Here is an 18,509-nt window from a genome sequence, read left to right on the forward strand (position 1 = left end):
TTTAAATTGAATACATTTGGCTTAATGGCCTAAAATTCTTTCTCTTGATGGGTACACATCTTTATAAATAGCTGTAAATAATGTGAACATAAATACATGACAAAACTCAAAACTTTAATTACATGACCCACAGTGTACATGAAGCTTCTATGACAATAGATACCTAAATACATAAAATGAACTAGACCCAAACACCCACTCGAACTGTAGCGGGCTAACCATAAGTTGAGTAGTGAAGAAGATCCCTATCAAAGATCCATATCATCCTGTAGAAGTATACCTGCATCCATTAACAGATGCAGCGCCCCCGGCAAAAGGGACATGAGTACATGTGGAATAGTAAACGTGTATAAGGCAGACAAAACAACATATGAAAATAAGGTAACTCAAATAAGAGACAAAAAAAATACATCAAGACACTACGAAACATCCCATAGAATCAAATTTCATGTCTTATTATACTTATATCATTCTGAACTTCCTTTGGGATTAATTGAGCCATATGAATTATGCGTGGGATACAAAATATAATGTAAATGTAACAACATGTGCAAACAAGGTCAATGAAAGTGGCGCCTATATTTCGTGTTTGCTATGAGTTTTACTAGACCATCCATAGCCCTCCCTTACTATGCACATTATACACATATGTGTTTCATAGACCGTCCATAGTGTTCCTCCATATTATACACCTATGTGTTTCATAAAACCGTCCATAGTGTTTATTCATACCGTACACATATGCGTTTCATAGACCGTCCATAGGATCACATATACAATACACCTATGCGTTTCATAGACCATCCATAGGATTCACATATTATATTATACACATATGCATTTCGTAGCTCGTCCATAGGATTCATTCATATTATACACCTATGTGTTTCATAGACCGACCATAGGTATCATATATTATACACCTATTTGTTTCATAGACCGTCCATAGGGGTCACATATTATACACTTATGCATTTCATAGACCATCCATAAGGTTCACATATTATATTATACACCTATGTGTTTCATAGACCGTCCATAGGGTTCACATATTATGCACCTATGCATTTCATAGACCGTCCATAGGGTTCACATATTATACACCTATGCATTTCATAGACCGTCAATAGGGTTCATATGTTATACACATATTCGTTTCATAGACCGTCCATAGGGTTCATATATTATACACATATGCGTTTCATAGACTGTCCATAGAGTTCACATATTATACACCTATGTGTTTCATAAACCGTCCATAAAGTTCACATCTTATACACCTATGTTTTTCATAGACCATCCATAGGATTCACATATTATACACCTATGCGTTTCATAGACCGTCCATAGGGTTTACATATTATACACCTATGTGTTTCATAGACCGTCCATGGGTTCACATATTATACACCTATGTGTTTCATAGACCGTGCATAGGGTTCACATATTATACACCTATGCATTTCATAGACCGTCCATAGGGTTCATAACACATTATTATGCACATAACCATATATAAACTCAAAGCGACATGATTAACATTACATTTAAGGTTGTAAGTTTCGGACCATTGGAATAATTCATCTTCATGCTCATCATGGAGAAACACATCTCATTACATTAGCACATGCATGGTGAATCAATAAGTCAATTTTAATGGCACATGGGCCAATTTCTTTTCTTAAGGTTTATCATCATTTAGCATAGGACATCTCATTATTCACTCGCTTGTCATCTTAAGGTCATTAGCTAAGTTCATGATTCTTGGGGATTTAACATCGAAGTCATTTGCATTTATTATTTTAGAAGCATACATACTATGATTGAAACCATTGGAACATACAATGCCTCATAATTCTCATTTTGGCAATGCGGCCACATTTCATGTTCATACTATCACTTACATGTACTTGGCATGGATGATCATATGACATTAATAACACTTATTATATAAAGGAGTCAAAACTCATTTCATAATCTTTCACACATTCTTTTATTGCATTGACACTATTGGCCACAAATGTAATTCTCATTCTTGGCACGATGACCACATTTATCATATCTCATACTCGCTTCTTTCACTTTCAAGCCTCATCATAGGTTATCAACAATAAGAGTATTGAGTTTCCTTTGCAAAATTAAGCATAATAACATTTAAAACATTTAGGAAACCATAGCCTCTACTCATGAGGACGTAAGATATTACAACACATTGGAAACAAAAGTACAAATACATTCATCTCATAACCTTTCACACCATGTATCACTTCATTAGTACTTTTAATTACTTACAACATCATTATTTCATTGGCTCTCTTGGCCATACATATGGTTCTTCTTTCATGGCACAATGGCCGTAATTCATATTCCACACTCTCATTTCTTTACTTCCAAGGATCATCATCATAAATATCAACATATAGAATTTTTCGGAAATCACAACTTAAGTACCACATATGAACAATTATGATTCTTAAGCACATTGAGATTTCTTACACAATTTTGCGTAATAGCTTTCATTTGAAACACAATTAGAAGTCATAACATTTTAATACGCAACCCATACTTTAAACACATTCCCGAAGGACAACATAACATGATAAGAGCATTCGGAACACATATTGAATATATCTCTTTCGGCATAAAGCTTAGTCGGAATAGTCAATTTATAATGAACAACTTGGGACTTATAAGAACATCGCGGGATTCAATTATAAGATAGAAGCTTAGCCAACATACCTATCTTGAGTTTTTCTTACATTACTACAATATTTCGGAAATCCTAGCAACTTTAATCTTTAGAAACATAATGAAAGTGAACCATAATTAGGAAGATATTCGTGGGTTCACCTCATTTAAGCATTTCATCAAATACTAGGTGTGCAAATTTGACTACAAGGTTCTTCTACAAAATTTTCTTCACCCCACAACCAATTCAATACCAAGAGTTTACTCATTTTTAGTTCAATAACCTCCCTACCACCCTTATGGTTATATTCATGTACAAAGAGCAACTCCTACACCTAAGAATCATACTTCTCATGACCTACTTTCGGTCTAAATCCCGAAATTTAGGGCTAGAGAGTAGAACCTTACCTATTAGATGAAGATCTTGTGGATTTCTCCCATGAATCTCCAAAGCTTGAGCAAAAATTTGAAGCATGAAGATGTTGGTGCCCTTCCTTCTCTCTCTAAAATAACTCTCTCCTCTCTCTAAAATATCAGATTTTATCTAGTAAAATGACCCCCTAAGGCCTTATATCAAAATAGGGTCGGATAAGAAAATTTCCAAAAAGGACCCCCGAAGTCAATTATGTGGTGCAATTATGTGGTAGCAGAATCGTTATGTGGGCAGCAAAATCATTTTGTGGGCAGCAGAATCGATTATGTGGCCAGCAGAAAAATTATGTGGGAAGTAGAATTTTTTTGCGGCCAACAAAATGATTATGCGGCCAGCAGAACTATTTTTCAAAATTTACCCATGCTCTGCTCCACTTTGCGATGCTTATGTGGTCCATGGAACCGTTCTGCGGTCGTGAAATTCACCGCAGAATCGCCTTCTTCTGCCAAAAAATCCCATAAACACTTTAGTCCATTCTTCAACCCAAAAAGTCTGTACCGTGGCTCGTTTTCTACAATCCTCAAACCCATAAGCCTACCTCTGCACCACGAAACCTTGAATTTCTTGGCGAAAATTTACGGGGCCTTACATAAATAAGGTCCAAGTCCCAATATTAGATCTGACAAACACTCGTACCTCTTTTTTTGCTTCAGGAAGTAAGTTTGAGTTAAAATCCGCTACAAAATCTGCTAATACCTGAGATTTTATGGCAGTTCTAGGCTGATAGATAATATCATATTCACTAAGTTCCATGGCCCATTTAGCTAATCTTCCTGATAACTCTTATTTATGCAAAATATTCCTTAACGAAAAGCAGTTATAACATAAATAGAATGACATTGAAAATAAAGTCGTAACTTTCTTGATGCCATTACCAATGCTAATGCTAATTTTTCTAAATGAGGATACCACATTTCAGCATCCAACAAAGATTTTCTAACATAATAAATTGGAGACTGCTTACCTTTATCTTCTCGCACCAGTACCGCGCTTACTGCTACCTTTGATAGAGCTAAGTAGACGAGTAACCTTTCTCCGTCCCTTGATTTTGTTAATAGGGGAGATTTTGACAAATCCTTCAAATCTTGTTGCATTCGTCAATCCATTCAAATTGATTTTGCTTTTACAGAAAAGAATTTAAAACATTTTTTAAGGATTTGGATATAAATCTCCCCAGAGCGGCTACTCTATCTGTTAACCTCTGTATTTCTTTTTTACTTGTGAGCACATTAGGTATTTCATCAATTGCTTTGATTTGAACGAGATTCACTTTGATCCCCCTGTTAGAAATAAGAAATCCTAAAAATTTACCTGAGGCAACACCAAAGGCACATTTCTCCGGGTTTAACTTCATGTTATACTTGTGGATTATTTCAAAGGTTTCATTTAAATGCTGGAAATGATCTCCTGCTCGTGCTGATTTTACTAGAATATCGTCAATGTAGACTTCCATGGTTTTCCCAAGTGTTCTTGGAATATTTTTGTCACCTAACCCTTATTATGTTGCTCCAACATTCTTCAAATCAAACGACATAACCTTATAGTAGTAAGTCCCCCTGTCTGTGATAAAAGAAGTTTTTCCCTCATCTAGAGGATCCACTTTTATATGGTTATAACAACAATACGTGTCTAGGAAACTCAAAAGTGCATGACCTGCAGTAGAGTCAATTAGTTAATCTATATGCGGTAAAGGAAATGAATCTTTAGGGAAAGCTTTATTTATATCAGTATAATCCACGCACACTCACCACTTCCCATTCTTTTTTGGGATTACAACAATATTAGCTAACCATTCAGGGTACTTTACCTCACGATCTGAGCCAATTTTCAGAAGTTTTTGTACCTCGTCTTAGATTACCTAGTTATTAAATTCTCATTGCTTTCGTTTCTTTGGCTTGATAGGAGGGTGTAATGGATCTTCATTCAACTTTTGAGTCATTACCTCCGTTGTTATACCTGTCATGTCTGAATGCAACCAACCAAAGCAATTGACATTAGTATGTAGGAATTTAATTAACATACCTTTCATTTCCAAACTCAGGTTCGTTTCGATGTAAACTTTTTTATCAGGCCAATGATCAAATAACATAACAGCTTCGAGCTCCTCCATGGTTGTTTTGATATTTTCGTTCTCCTCTGGCTCTTGGATCACATCGGGCCTTGAATCTATATCAGCTTCATCTTTTGGATTTTCAGTCAGGGTAGAAAGTAAATTGTCCTCAATTGAATTCTATAATTGCTATTTCTCATCTCAGTCTTCGATCGTTCCACTTGTTATTACAACTGAGTTGATATCTCGTGCCGCCTGCTGATCTCCTCTGATTTGACGAATTCCCCATTGTGATGGAAATTTAATTACCTGATGCAATGTTGACGGGACTGCATCCATATCATGAATTCATGGCATTCCTAAAATTATGTTATAGGTCATGTTTGCATCTACCACTTGAAATTTAGTATCTTTGACGACACCTTTTGCGAACGTTGCCAACATAATTTCACCTTTCGTTATGACACTTGAATTATCGAACCCTGACAACGACCAAGCCTTGGGTATGATATGATCAGTCGCTTGCATCTCATTCACTACTCTCAGTAGCATAATATTCGTAGAGCTACCTGGATCAACCAAAACTCGTTTGATATTAGTATCAGGAACAAGTAAAGATATTACCAGTGCATCGTTATGGGGGATGATCAAGCCGTCCGCATGTTCATCGTCAAACACTATGATGTCTCCTTCCAAAACTTAACAAACCCGCATCCCATGGGTAACCGTGGACTTGATTGTCTTTTTTGTTACTGTGTACATTACCCCATTGTCCTCTTCACCCGCGGTTATAACATTTATTGCCCTTTTTGGGGACAGGAATTTTGGTGGTTCTTGCTTGTTTTTCATGTAAGCTTGTTTTCCTTTTTCACTAAACAAATCAGTGAGGTAGCCTTTTTTTAATAAATATTTAACCTCTCCTTGCAAGAGCGTGCAATCTGCTATTCTATGGCCATGATCATTATGGAATTCGCACCAAAATTCCTGGCTTCTTTTGCTGGGATCTGTCCTCATCTCTTTCGGCCATCGTACTTTATCTCCCTTACCTCTCAGAACAGCTACCAACTCGGACATACTGATATTGAAATTATAATCTCATATTCTTGATGGAGAGTTTGGATCGCTATTTCTTGCTGTATCTCGTTCCTTATTGAATCGGAAAGAGGAACTTGTCTCCTTTTGTCTCGATCTTGAATCAAACCATGTGTGTTCTTGTTTTGATCTGGACTCTCTATCCCACGGGCCCCATGTAAGGCTCGTACCTATTTTTTTCAGATCTCCTTTCTGTTTATGAACGTCTAGACCCAAACCTTTCCTCTACATTTGGCTGAGACACCGTATCTTCTTCTATTCGTAACTTAATAATGTACATGTTGTATACCTCATTCCAAGTGGTTGCAAGAAACTCCCGCATGCTTTATTTTAATCTTCTCGTGGCTTCTGAACTCTTCTCATTCAGATTACTTGCAAACGCCATAGATGCCTAGTTATCAGGTACACGCGGTAACATCATCCTCTCCCACTGGAATCTATCTACGAATTTCTTAAGAAATTTCGTGATTTCCGGCTTCACTTTGAAGATATATTCCATTATCTTTTCTACTTTTTGGGCTCCTGAATGTGCTTTTATAAATAAATCTGCAAGCTCAGCAAAAGAGTCAATAGAATTTTCAGGTAAGAGTGAATACCACGTTAATGCTCCTTTTGTGAGGGTTTTGCCGAATATTTTCACTAAAACTGATTCAATTTCCTGCTTGGTTAAGTCATTGCCCTTAACTCCTGTGCCTTGGGATGCTTGAAACTTTGTCCATCTTCTTCTTTTTACTTTTTGAATTGGAATGTGGTTAAGGTGTTTTTGTGGTTGAGTTGTGTGAAAATAGTGAAAATGATTTTGTGAGGTTATGTATATCTGTGTATATTGTCCTGTATATGCGCTTCGTTGAAAAGGCTTGATGCCTCGCCCGAGTCTTTCCTCGAGACCTCCAAGTCACTCAGGCCAATAGCATCTTCGACCCTAGTAAAGTAATCACGGAAGAGATCTTCCCTTCCGTGGGCTCCTTCGATGGAGTGAGTCTTCAAGGCCTGAGCCTCTTGAATCATCTCCTCGGTCCTTGTCCTCATCTATGCTCGAGAACAGCACTTTGGTAGCCCGGCATTGGATTTTTATTAACTCGCCTCGATAGAGGCGGGGACTGTATAACCTGATGAGGTGGTCAAGGGTGAAAGACATCCCCTCGACTTTGCTCATGAACATTAACGGCATTTCTTCATATCTGGGCTATAAAAGTACTTAATGGTCCAGTTTGAAGTTAAAAAAAAGGGCAACCCAGTGCACTAAGCTCCCGCTATGCGCGGAGTCCGGGGAAGGGCCGAACCACAAGGGTCTATTGTACGCAGCCTTACCCTGCATTTCTGCAAGAATGTTGTTTCCTTGGTTCAAACCCATGACCTCCTGGTCACATGGCAGCAACTTTAACAGTTACGTGAAGGCTCCCCTTCACCGGTTTGAAGTTAAGCATACAGAAAAAAAGACCTTACTTTTTATGAAACCCGACTGCTGTTTCCATTTAATAGCTCCGGCGCCATCCACGGAAGTGTTCCTCTAACACCACCCGAAACAAGGGTATTTCTCTTAATTCGAGATAATCCAAAATCACCAACCTGAAAAATTTAAGTGTCAGGTTACATGTTTAAAAGGAACACTGTTAGTCAAATCGCTAATGTATATTTATGTATTATGTATACTCCTTGTATGTCTTTGTACACTCATACACTCTTTGTACACTCAATAACATAAATATGATATATGTGCCATAGTGAAGTTTTTTCAACTCGATTCAGTTATGAATTTTGACTCCAAGCCAGTCCAGGTCACCTTGAATCTTTCCCAAATTTTATGTATTGACTAGTCCAGGTGTTTTTCCTTACGAATTGCGACCACACTCACTGAAAAAATTTCTTTTTTTGCTAGATCTATTGAATGTTGTATATTATTGAGAATTTTTTATTGGTAAAAAAATATAAATAATATATTATTTCTGGTCCGATTCTGTAAAACTCCCAAAATAATTTACTGCTATAGCAGCAATAATTCCTTTTCAGATCATTTGGGCTAAATCACAAACTGGCCCCACTCTTCTACTAACACTAGTAAAGGATAGCCCGTGCTGCGCACGAGCCCAATAAGCATATATTTAATATTAAATTATAATTTTTGGGATCTTCGTATAAATAAACGGGCAGATTCATTATTTATTTTTTTTAGTTGGTATACATAAATTATATACTAATGGTACATGATTATACATATAATATATATATGGATTATACATATGCGGTCTTTTTTTTTTGCTAAGAGTTCGTCTTCGAAGAATCCTAAAGTTAATCTTAAATCAGCTAAAATAACTGAAAAAGAAAAAAAGTATACTATAATTTTTTTGGTCCCAACTATTACCTGAAAAAATACATTTTAAAAGGAGTTTGCTTGATGTTCATATTGTGCTAATCTTGGTACTAAAGATTCCTTTTTATAACATAAAATATTTGTTACCACCTTAAATACAAAATTAATTTAGAGCAATTAATATAATTTCAAGATAAATATTTGTTTTATCCATAACATAAAAGATTTGGCGACATCTTTAGGCAAGGAATTTATTTTGAGATTTTTGTCAAACTCTTATTAAGCTTCCTATTCCTATATTTTAAAGGTGAATTATGATTCTAATATAAAAAAATTCAATCCCCTTTCAGGTACAAGATATGTACTCTCCAAGACTCAATCACATAAGTTTACAAGTATTCAACAATTCACTTTAGCTATTTGGTTCTCCAATTGTCCTACTAACAATGAACACAAGTTATTTAACAAACATATTCATTCCCAATGATTGAAAAGAAGAATGGCCATATACAGTTGCATTTATATTTCTTCATTTGTGAATTAATAGAATTTATTTGCAGCCTATTCTTCTTCTAGTGGTAAGTGAAAAATATAGTGATAGTATATAATCCTTTGTTGAATCCTTTTTCTATCATAATAATAATTAACACAATTTAGTTGGGACCGCTTATTTTTTATAGTAATTGAAAAGCTTAGTAAAATACTATATAATTGTTTCTTTATTTATTCATTTTTTTATAGTAATGGATAGTGCTTGTTTTTCTTTGTTACCTTAGACTGGCTCTATTACTCTAGCCAAAATTCTTTACCCAAATTCTGTTTACTATTATTTTCATAAGAATTTAGAGTTGAGTATGCTAAAGTTAGGTCGATTTTAATTTATAATGATGAAAATAAAAAATTTAATTTTAATTTATAAAATGAGCTTATTTTGTTTACGCAAAAAAGGGAACTATTATTTATTTATAAAATTTTACAAACAAATATGCTAAAGTTGGAAAAAATTTAATTTACAACGAAGAAAAGAATGATCAAGTTTACATGAGTTTTTTTTTTTTTGGTACAAGTACTACTTATATAAAGTTCACGTTGAAGAAGAAAACATTTGAAAGCGTGCCAAAAGATAAAGCTAGACACACGTGAATTTGTGAGCATGGCACTTTCATGTGACATCAGCAGTATATCTTTTTAGGCATTGAAAGAAGACTGTATTATCCATTGGATTTACACAAATATGCAAGTATATTTATCGTAAAAAGGTGCAAAAGTAGGGTCAAAATGAGACCTTTAAAAAGTACCGCAACTCAGATCCATTAACCGTGTTAGAATGCCATTGGATTTAGAGCAAATAATGCTGGTTTTTCAGTCAACACAGCACAAGGTCAAGTCGCTGAAGCAGACGGTTCAATACAACCGAGCAAGGAAAACCATAAATTCTAAAAATACCCCTACACCAGGCAGACATGTTGACCATGATTGGGCTGATGTTGTCTCGATTGCAACTAGGGGTTTTTCTAGTGCACTCAAAGAAGTCTCTCTCACACACACACACGCACAGAGTAGAGGAGGTTTAGCAGTCATCAGGAGAAGATGAAGCTGAAGCAATTAGAAGGTCTTCTGGGTTCCCTTGAACAGTTCTCCAGCCCAAAGGTCCCCTGTTTTTGTTGAATTATACATCTCCATGCACTTTTCCTTTAATTTGGTCTACACATGTTTGCCTTCTTCTGTCCATGTAGTGTGATTCTTGATTTCTAAATTCAGAAAGAATTTTTTTTTTTTTTTTTTTTTTTTTGCTATTGCAGATTGAACTAGAACAATATCCTACTGGAGCCCACATTGCTTCTCGCATGCTTTACACTGTAATTCTCTATATTCCTACCCTTTTTCTTCTTATACAGATACCCTCTTTATCATTGTTGCTCTATTATTGGCTTTTTTTCTTTTAAGTTTCGTTTTAGGGTATTTTTTGGAGCGATTTTTTCTAAAAGTCTTGTTTTTATTTTTCTCTAGGCTGACAATTCATTTGAGGATGTGAACAGTAAGGTGGTTGCTGATTTTGGATGTGGGTGTGGTACATTAGGCCTTGCTGCTGGCCTTTTGGGAGCTGGGTTAGTTCATAAATTCTCTGGATTTTGTTTCTTTTATTGAACTTTATTGTTGGACGTAGAGTTTTTGACTTAAATTGTCCCTTATCTATGGGAGCAGGTTCAATTTTGTTAACTTTGCTAAAGTCTAGCATATTTGGTCTCACTAACAAAACCAAGTTAAAAACTAACAGAATGAGCAATTTTTTTCACCGTACTTTCCTTGAAGCTTCTCAAATAATAGCCCTCTGCCTTCTTTCTTAACTGAAGAAGCATTATTTTGGCTTTTTCACTGATGCACATTTTCCTTCCTCCTGTTTTCATTTTCCTAGGACAAGGTGAAACTAATTTGACCTTTAAACTTCATATGCTTTATCAATTCCACTTACTTGACACATCAAAAGCAAAAGTAAAACCAAAATAAAGAGTCATTAAACTCATCTCCTTCGTAGAGAAATATGTTAAACTTTTGAGAAGTATGTTATAGTAGCCCTTTACAGTAGCAAAAGCAAAATAAGAGTTACTAAAATCAACTCTTTTACATCAGCCTTTTAGCGACAAAAAATAATATGCTAGGCGTATCAACCTATCCATATAGTCTTCAACAACATCCCAATTGTTTTACACCAATCTTCAGCAGCAAAATGGTACTTCTATAGTAGCAAACAACATCCTCTTACGGCAGCAACAACCAGTCTTTTTCAACAGAAACTTATATACTAAAAAATGAATCTCCAGTCACTCTACTTTCTTGAGTTGTGTGCATATGATCCTGGTTAGTAGGTTTTTTTCTTACCTATAATTAAGAAAATATTACAGTCACCGTATTAATAATATAATCAAATAGAGTGATGTGTAATAAACTCATACCTGAAGCTTTATAGGAGCAAAAGATGCAGTAGAAAATGAGGATTCTTGTCGCTATGTCTCATCATCATGAGAAATCTGGATACACATAATTTAACTTGCAAGTTCTTTTATTATGGCCTGGATTGTGGCATAAGCTACAGTCAATGTTTTTTGCTACCTTTTTATTTTTTGTCTACTTGCTCCAACTTCATCAGACTCTTTTCTCCGAAGCTTTTGTTTTCTTCCTTTGGTACTTTGTCTTTCCAATCGTGGAGGCAAAGGAGGTATGTTACTCGATATCGGCCACATCTCTTGACCATTCATAGGTAGAATAGAAAATGCATAGATCCTTCTATAAGTTTCTACCTTATAACAATCATCCACGTATGAATTAATGTCATCATGTTTAGCCCAAATAACGACAATGGCATGTTTGCAAGGGATTCCTATTAGATCCCATTTCCTACAACTGCATTTTCTATTTAACACATCCACAACCCAATTGTTCGTTATGCTTGCTCCTATTATCTCATAATTCCACTCATTTGACTTCCTAGGAATAAATTCAGCTGCACTAGCTTGATTTTTGTGCAATACATCCTTAATCGTAGGGCAAATATCACCATCATTCCACTTGGCACCTTTATCCCTATTTGCTTTCATCCTTGTCATAAAGTGATACCTTAACTTCTCCAATAAAGTGATAATCGGCTTATCTCTAGCCTCAATGATCATGTTATTAAAACATGCACACATATTATTGAGTAAGGTATCACATTTCACAGTTTCAGGGAAGTGAGATTTAGACCATTCAACAGGGTGACTTTTTATTGAGCCAATGAGTAGCTTCTGAATGTAGATCACAGATGTCAACCATGCAATCATCAAACCACTTTACTGTTGTAGCCATTGCAGCCTTCCAAAGGGCATTCCCGAGTGAGATGCCACTGAATCCGGCCCTCTTGAAGTTGTTATGGAGGTGTCTCACACAAAATCGATGACAAACATATGGCAATACCTCATTGAACGCTTCAATCAAACCTTTTTGCTTGTCTGACATGAAGGTCCAAGTTCCATCATCATCAATGTCTAAGTCATGCTTCAAATAATTTAAAAACCATTCCCACGATTCCTTTCTTTCCTTCTCTACAATTGCATATGCTTTCGAAAAGATATTATTATTCGGATCAAGCCCCACAACAGTTAACAAATAAGTCCCATACATTGGACCCTTAAGCCAACAACCTTCCACCCCAATTATTCTTCTACAACCACTCTTAAATCCCTCTTTACAACCACTAAAACAAATGTAGATTCTCTGGAATCTCTTAGGCTTGTCGGGCACATCATTTTCAACTAACTTCATATAGACAGAGGTATTTGGATTTGTCCTCCTAATTTCATTGCAATAGTTCCATAATGCCTTGTATTGAGCATTAAGATCTCCATCAATCAGTGCCATTGCTTTTTTTCTTAGCCCTTCTACATTGTGATAATGTCACTTGAACTCTCAGCTCGACACTAACGTAATCTCTGAATGCACCGATTGCCCAAGACCTATTAGAGCTTATGGCCTTGAGGTATCTTCGTGTTATATAAGAAGATGTGATTGATTTGCTGCGATGATTCCAAATTTTACAATCATGAGTGGGATTGTATGTTCTGATCTGAAAGTCCCTATCTCGATGCATTCTTGAAGCTAGAATCTCCCAGTTGCAATCTGGATGACCACAAGTTGCTCTCACTCTCGAGTTATCATTCTTGCACCACTTAATATATTTTCCTTCCTTAACTTCATGAGTTATTACAGCATATTTGAACTCATGCTTGTTCCCAAAAGTTTGTTCTAATGCCAACACCGGTTTATCCCCGTCCGTTTTAGGATTGAACTTAGGAAAGTTGAAACTCTCACTATTAGAATCACATTCTAAAATCTTTGTATCATCTGAGTCAACACAATCTGAATCACCTTCTTCAGCAGCCTTCTTTTTCTTAACTTCTTCACTAACTTCGTATCTATGATTCACATATTCATTATCATCCGAAAAATTATTTTCTGAATCTTCGAATTCATCATCAGTTGAAGAATGCTCATTGTTTACTTCTTTCTCTTGTTCTACTCCACCAACTTCATAAGTATGTATAGTTCTTCCGATATATGAATCAAGATGTTCAAAGTACACCTCAACCACCTTATCATCTGGAATATTTTTGGATACCACAGTGGCTCCCACATCAGTAGAAACAAGTCGCATTCTATTACCATATATCCCGCACTTATGTCAGAAAGTAACATAATCTCTCTCATAACCATATATTTCTGCCATAGAATTGTAATGTGACAGCTTCAACTCCGTATCGTTGACATAGTCAATAAAATCTACACGCCCCCAAGATAATATCGGCTAGGCTGATGCTTCATGGTACCACCATGTGTTACTTTTATATTGAAGAAAGAAGCCTCGTATGTAGGGTCTGTCCGGAAAAAAATTAAACATATGTTAGACCTTTTTCTAGTGGAAAGATGACCTGAAAATGTATTGCAACAAAATTAATGGCCTACAAGGATTAGTATTTTATAGTAATCTTACAAGAAGAAAAAGACATGTTAATGTAGGTGGACCTAACTGACTAACGATTAAAAAGTGGCTTATAAAGATTCCCATGTCAGAGAAAAACTTATTTATTCCTTATTGCTTGTCTTTATTCCTATTTTTTATTCAAAAGGCTTCTATTATATCATACATTTCCTAAAAAACAGAGGAGATTTAATTTTTAATAACCTTATTATAATATAATGAAGCTGTCATATGTTGCATAGAAATCAAAAATACTAAAGAATGAGAAATGAAATAAACATACAGTAAAAAAAATCACATTTTCTTCAGTTTGATAAAAACCCAAATAGTATTCCTTGCTAAAATCTTACCATAATTGGGTATTTCACTACCATGGAATCTAGTAATCATTGATGGAGATAAAGAAATAAGTTTCTTCACTGGAGTTCTCTTTTTGTTCCAGTCAATCAAAGCTTTTTCTGAGGGGCTAAGGTTTTTGGTGAAGGATTTCTTCCTAAATTGAGTTGGGGAAAAGATTGCAAATGAAGGTGGTCTTTTACAGATGGGTTTAGTATTTACAAAGTCTCATGACTGTCACATGGGTCCCCTTCCGTTAGTTTTTAACTTGGTTGTGTTAGTGAGACCAAATGCGCTCCACTTTAGCAAAGTTTAAGGGATAAGGGATTAAAGATGCTATGGTTTATATTTGAAGGGCAAAAATGAACCTACTCCAATAGATAAGGGACAATTTAAGTCAAAGACTCGTTGGGCGTACATATTTGTTCAGTGACGGATCTAGGATTTTAAGGTCGTGGGTGCTCACTCTTTTAACATAAAGTTTCTACCAACAACAATTATAGTTAAAATTATCATTATCAAAAAAATACTTCTAGTCATGAGTCACGATGAACTACGAATAATATTATCTTTAAAAAAAGCTTTTTAGTCACAAAAGCAAGAAATATAAAAAAAGATTGTCTAATGCTAAAGTATCATGAGACAAAAGCCCAAGGAAATAAGAAAAAGAGAAAAATAAATTTAAAAAAGAAGGGTCAAACTTAGAAAAGGAATTATAAAAAATTCAGATGGTCAGTATTAAGAAATATTAGGCTGGCTTTCAGAAAAAGAAACGCTTCCATTAGAAATAGAACCCACGTCTCTTACTTCAGAGGCTTCTAAGTTCAACCTCAGAACCACAACACCTATTAGTCATTTTGGTTCTTGGGTGTTTGCCAATATATTATATTGGTTTCTTATATTTCTGATATAATCATACACAATTTATGTTGAGATCAATGGGTGCTGAAGCACCTATAATTAGTACATAGATCCGCCTTGTATTAGTTGAGAACAGGGATGGCAAACGGGTGGGTCGAGTCAGATATGAGCGGGTTAAAAACGGATAATGCAAAAACGGATAAAATATCCTACCTGACCCATGTTTAATATGACTTCTTGAATGTGATCACTTTTTGGGAGAATTCCTAATCTCCCAACCTTGAGGGACCCCCAATTTGAGTCTTGGCAAATGTAAAATTTAAATCCATTAGCTATCTATTTTTAAGTGGATAATATGGATCTACATTTGGCCCATTTTCGAAAAGTTCATTATCCAACCCATATTTTAGTGGATAATATGGATGGATTATTTTTTTAAAATCCATTTTGCCACAACTAATTGAGAATATGTTTTAGACGTTAGCACTTTTACTTAGGTTATATATACTCTCTAGGAGTGGTTTAACCTTAGGAGATTTATATGTTTAGAAAATATACAGAATTTTTGATATTTCTTATTTGTATTTACATAATATTGGCATAAGATGAATTAAATGGAGTAATGTGGTCAGTGAGAATTTACATAGCTAGCCCCAACTTGTTTGGGACTAAAGTGCAGTAGTAGTAGTTGTTGTTGATGATGAACTTTACTGTTGAGCGGGGATAACATTATTTGTTCTTTGTGCAATGGATTTTTTTATATCAATTTTGGCTGCAAGATGGTGCCGTGTTGATGCTTGTTCTTTACATGGAGTTTTTGTGAACAGAAGTGTTATTGGGCTTGATATTGATATTGAGTCTCTTGAGATTGCATCTGCAAACGCTGATGAACTTGAGGTGATTGTACTTTTTCACAAGTATATTGCATTTGTTTTTTCCTTTTTGACTTGAAAGGCTGAGACAACTCTCTCATTCTTTTAAAATTGATTTTGATTAATAAATTTATTAGCATTCCATATTTATCTGTGTGCTTATCTTCATCTCTTGAACAATTTCTTCTGCAGATAGACATGGATTTTATTCAATGTGACATTAGAAACTTAAAATGGAGATGTATCTTCCTTGCCCCGTTCTTTTAAAAAAAAAAAAAAAAAATTCTCTTTTACGGTTTTACCTGGCTCATGATTGATATTCAATCATCTGTAGGTCAGGTTGTTGAGACGGTGGTGATGAATCCACCTTTTGGTACACGGAGGAAAGGTGCTGACATGGAATTTCTCTCTGCGGCTATGAAGGTATGGTTGTACTCTTTCATATTTCTGTTGGCCAAGACATATTCTTTGCTCATCATCTTCTTTATTGTTTTTTGTTTAGTCCTCATATGTTCCCAAGCTTTTAATATATGAATTTATTACTGTATCAGGTTGCTTCTCAAGCAGTTTATTCGTTGCATAAGACCACAACAAGAGAAGTAAGTTCTTCCATTACCGTCCACACTAAATGGCTTAAATGTGAACTAAGAAATTATTTGAGTTTGTGGTGCTCGTAAATGATGTTAATTTTAATTAAGTTGCTATCGCTTATCCAAAAAAGCAAAAAACAGAAGAAGAAAAGCTGGTGATTTTATCAATACAATTATCTGGAAAGTTTAATAGCTGTACTGAATGTTGAATTTACAGTTTCCAGCCTGAAGTTAATGAAGAACCTTAGATTTCTGTTTATCATTGAATAGATCAGCTTTTGGCATTCAAGAAGAGGGGAGTGAAGAATGTCAAAGGTTTCGAAATACAAATTTTAAAAAGGTTGGCCTGTTAGCTAAAGGAGTCCAAAAGGGCAGCCTGGTGCACGAAGCATCTCACATTTACGCATGGTCCGGGAAGGGCCGCACCCAAAGGGGGTGTATGTAGGTAGCCTATCCTGATGCAAGCATCTGTGACTGCTTCCACGATTCGAACCCGTGATCTATTGGTCATACGGAGACAACTTTACTGTTGCTCCAAGGCTCCCCTTTGCTAGCTAAAGGAGTCTGACACATTAAATTTGGGCAAAGGAATGATTGGCTGAGACGATGCTCCTTCATCCCTGATTAGATCTCTTCTTGATGTTTAGAATGATTAGTTACTTTGCAGATGCAAGTATTAGATTCTTGCTCATAACCAGTTATACTTCCTCTACATTTTGTCGCACCAATCATAATTGACTTGTTTTATGCTGTTCTGATTTTTCTTTTGTTACAACAGAAAAACTGCTTACAATCTGTAAAGCGTGTTCCATGTGTTTTCCGCACACAATGTCTGCCTCTTTTTTAACGCAAGAGTGCTCTGATCTAGGTCATGATCAACATTTATCGGTTCAATATAATGTTCGGGAGGATATATAATTTTTTCGTTGTTCTGTTTCTAACAGCATGTGAAAAGAGCAGCCTTGCGAGAATATAATGCAAGAACTGCTGAAGTTATATGTGAGGTACACATTCTTTTTCTTATTCAGTTGCCATTTCTTAACTATCAAGAAAATAGATTCAATGTTTTGTTTTCTATCATGGTAATTGGTAGTGACTTTGATTGAGATTTGGTGTTGCCTTGTAATGTTTTGTGCTCTAATCTCTTTTAATTGCAGCTTCGGTATGATGTGCCACAACTTTACAAATTTCACAAGAAAAAGGAGGTCGACATTGCTGTGGACCTCTGGCGTTTGGTTCCTCAAAGAAAGCAAGAAAGATCTCTGTAGTATAAAGAATAGAAAGTACGCAGATACGATGCATGTCAAATTAAGGACACCCATTTCTTAACTGGAGAAGGTTTCTCACATTATTGCAAGTACAGTTCTACGAAAGAAGTAAGAAATTTGTACCATTTGCTCCAGAACGAACTTTAACTTTGTTACTTGCTACCCGATGTCATTATGCCTGCCAGAGTTTGATTTTGTTATCTTTTGTTCCTAAACTTTAAAATCTTCGTCCTCTGAGTGCCCTGTTTGAAGAACATGTGGTCGACTGTTGGAAATGAATTGGCTTTTATATTATCTGCATTATGTGGCAATTTGGCGAAGCATAAAGTTAGTTCAATGCCATCTGAAGCTTTGGAACAGGTACATGTACCGTGATGACTTGTAACTTGGATTAGTTATCTTTGAGATTCGGAAGATTGTCAATACAGGAGTAACTAAGTTTGAGTTTCGTAACTCTGGGAAGAGCTTCTCTCAGTGGATCTTCATAATTATTCAC

The 18,509-nt window shown here is 35.6% G+C and overlaps 1 protein-coding gene across 4 annotated transcripts; it reads left to right on the forward strand.

Annotated features, from left to right (window-relative positions):
• The first annotated feature begins 10,032 nt into the window (after window positions 1–10,032).
• On the forward strand, window positions 10,033–18,307 carry LOC107797895 (uncharacterized). 4 transcript variants are annotated; one of them, XM_016620813.2, is made up of 9 exons: window positions 10,033–10,224; window positions 10,377–10,433; window positions 10,585–10,682; window positions 16,063–16,180; window positions 16,348–16,396; window positions 16,490–16,578; window positions 16,707–16,754; window positions 17,690–17,749; window positions 17,903–18,307. In XM_016620813.2, exons 1-9 carry the CDS (start codon window positions 10,165–10,167, stop codon window positions 18,011–18,013), a joined length of 690 nt encoding a protein of 229 aa, XP_016476299.1. In that variant the 5' UTR covers window positions 10,033–10,164; the 3' UTR covers window positions 18,014–18,307. The 4 variants fall into 4 exon arrangements, with proteins under 4 accessions (XP_016476299.1, XP_016476300.1, XP_016476301.1 ...); XM_016620814.2 differs by having other exon boundaries at window positions 16,111–16,180; XM_016620815.2 differs by lacking the exon at window positions 16,348–16,396 and having other exon boundaries at window positions 16,495–16,578; window positions 17,903–18,228.
• Window positions 18,308–18,509: the final 202 nt, after the last annotated feature.

The sequence above is a fragment of the Nicotiana tabacum genome, chromosome 13, assembly GCF_000715075.1.
Source record: "Nicotiana tabacum cultivar K326 chromosome 13, ASM71507v2, whole genome shotgun sequence".
In the NCBI taxonomy this organism is placed as follows: Eukaryota; Viridiplantae; Streptophyta; class Magnoliopsida; order Solanales; family Solanaceae; genus Nicotiana; species Nicotiana tabacum.